General features: G+C 37.8%; 1 protein-coding gene across 1 annotated transcript in view; it reads right to left on the reverse strand.

Annotated features, from left to right (window-relative positions):
- AKAP7 (A-kinase anchoring protein 7) overlaps positions 1-1794 on the reverse strand; it is a 90119-nt gene extending 88325 nt beyond the window's left edge. Inside the window, exon 1 of the mRNA XM_042456917.1 lies at positions 1611-1794. Within this exon, the coding sequence (XP_042312851.1) occupies positions 1611-1794 (184 nt within the window). The remainder of the gene's footprint in view (positions 1-1610) is intronic.
- Positions 1795-2073: the final 279 nt, after the last annotated feature.

Here is a 2073-nt window from a genome sequence, read left to right on the forward strand (position 1 = left end):
AGTATTTAAGGAACACTGAACAATTATATTAAATTATAATAAAGGCATGCCTTGCTTCTCTTGTGCTACTGTATTATTATGCTTAACATGTCTGGCATTCAGGTCTGCAGTAACAGAAGGAAAATAAGTGGCTAAAGACATCATAATGTCTCTATGAATGGTCTGAAATGTTAATGCTAATTATATTTACACATAAGAACACAACCTATAACCCCAACTCTACTGCTGAAACTGGAGCTGCAAGGACAAGGCACCCAGCCCTAGGCAAGTAAGGCAAGGTACAACTGGTGGAGAGAACTATACCTTAAAGTGTGATTCCCAAATATTCTCAGTCTCTAATGGAGGAGCTGTAAAGTCAGTGGCAGAGAACATGTTTTACAGACATGCAAAAGGTCTAGATTCGTGCCCTGGCATCCCCAACTTGAGGAAGGAAAGACCGCCAAAGATGTAGTGCCAATTAGACCTTCAAAAGGCCCCTTCTGTACTACATGGCATGGACTACAGTGAGGAAGGGTGGGGAAAGAAGCCATGGGATAGGATAGTGCCAGGATAATGCTAAGACCTTTGTGTTCTGTGGCTGTGCAGTTAAGGCACTGCTCTCTGGAGACTTTGAAATTGTTTCTCAACTCTTTTTCCATCCAAGATTGTTAATACAACCAGACTTATAAAAATTAAGCTATTTAAAGAACCTTTTCCCTTTGCAGAGACAGTCATACATTCATGTTATGTGTAATAGTTTAAATAGTGATGTAGAAATCTCCAAGTCTTTTGTTGAGTTTTTCGGAATGCTGCTTATATTTTTATCCCATCTTTGTATCAGATGGTGAGATTTTATGTTTTCTGCTCATTCATCTTTGAGAAGGGAACTAAACTTCTAGTTTCAAATTTAAACTACCCATAGCTCCCCATGATAACTAAACTTGGGGAAATGTGTTTGCTTAAATTATAGTGACACAGGAAGAGACAGAATCATATCCTAGTATCAGATCTTAGTTTGCAGTCCAAAAACTGTTTAAATAAGCCATAGTTCATCAAGTGTAGACATCACAAGGAACAGTGGCTAGCCTAAAAATGAAGTTTCTCCTTACAGACAAGGCAAGAAAAGAAAGGAGGACACGTAACACTAAATTCAGAGACAGCGCCATGTTAGTATGGAATGCCAGTATATAAAGTGATCTTCCAGCAGCTTTGAAACTAACTGTGTGAAAGAAGTTGTAGAATGAGGTTTCATAGACTTCATCTACTTCCTCTAAGCATCTTAGGAAGTAGACCAAGTCTACAGAAGTTCATACTACAACTTCTCAGTTAGTCTCAAAGCTGCAGCAAGATCTCTTTGCATATGAGGCAGCTTTTTCTCTTCCCAAGAACCATGTTTTTCTTTTATACCTGAATTGACCCTGAGAGTATCATTAGACTTGCAACTGTTGGACAGACCTGAGGTTGCCAAGAATGCTGTGCAAAGCAGTTGTACAGCTATCTTGAAACTGTGGAAAGGCTTCAAATTCAATTGTCATCTACACAGGTGAAGTGACTTACAAGTTCAGCCTACATATAAATACAGTCTCTAACCTGCCTTTTGAGAGCTTTGTAACAATACTGAAAAGAGTTACCTGCTATCTTCAAAAGTGTGGCTGTGCTTTCGTTCTCTGTCAACTTCACAAATCCAACTTGATTTCTAAAGTGATCAATTCCTTGAAAAGATAAATCCAAAGGCTTTCCTTGCAGCAGTTCTTCAATGGAACCTTTACTCTTCAAGAAAGCACCAATTGCACTATCAAGAAGAAAAAGATACATTTCAAAACTGAAGCAGAATCTTAACTTTAGATAACTACGATTCATCTCCTAAAGAAATGCTACATCTATTCCCAGTGTACTAATATTTTCATTTTCCATTTCTGGAACATAAGAATGAGTATTGTTCTATATATATAGTTGTATAAAATACGAGTTCTCAGGTTCCTTCCTCATCCACTAGCGGTCTTTTCTTATGCAAAAGGAAAAATTTGTTTGTAGATTGCTGATGGCTCAGTAAACATAGGAGCAAGCTGCACATTATATAAAAACATACTGGAT

The sequence above is a fragment of the Sceloporus undulatus genome, chromosome 1 (assembly GCF_019175285.1).
Source record: "Sceloporus undulatus isolate JIND9_A2432 ecotype Alabama chromosome 1, SceUnd_v1.1, whole genome shotgun sequence".
Classification (NCBI taxonomy): domain Eukaryota; kingdom Metazoa; phylum Chordata; class Lepidosauria; order Squamata; family Phrynosomatidae; genus Sceloporus; species Sceloporus undulatus.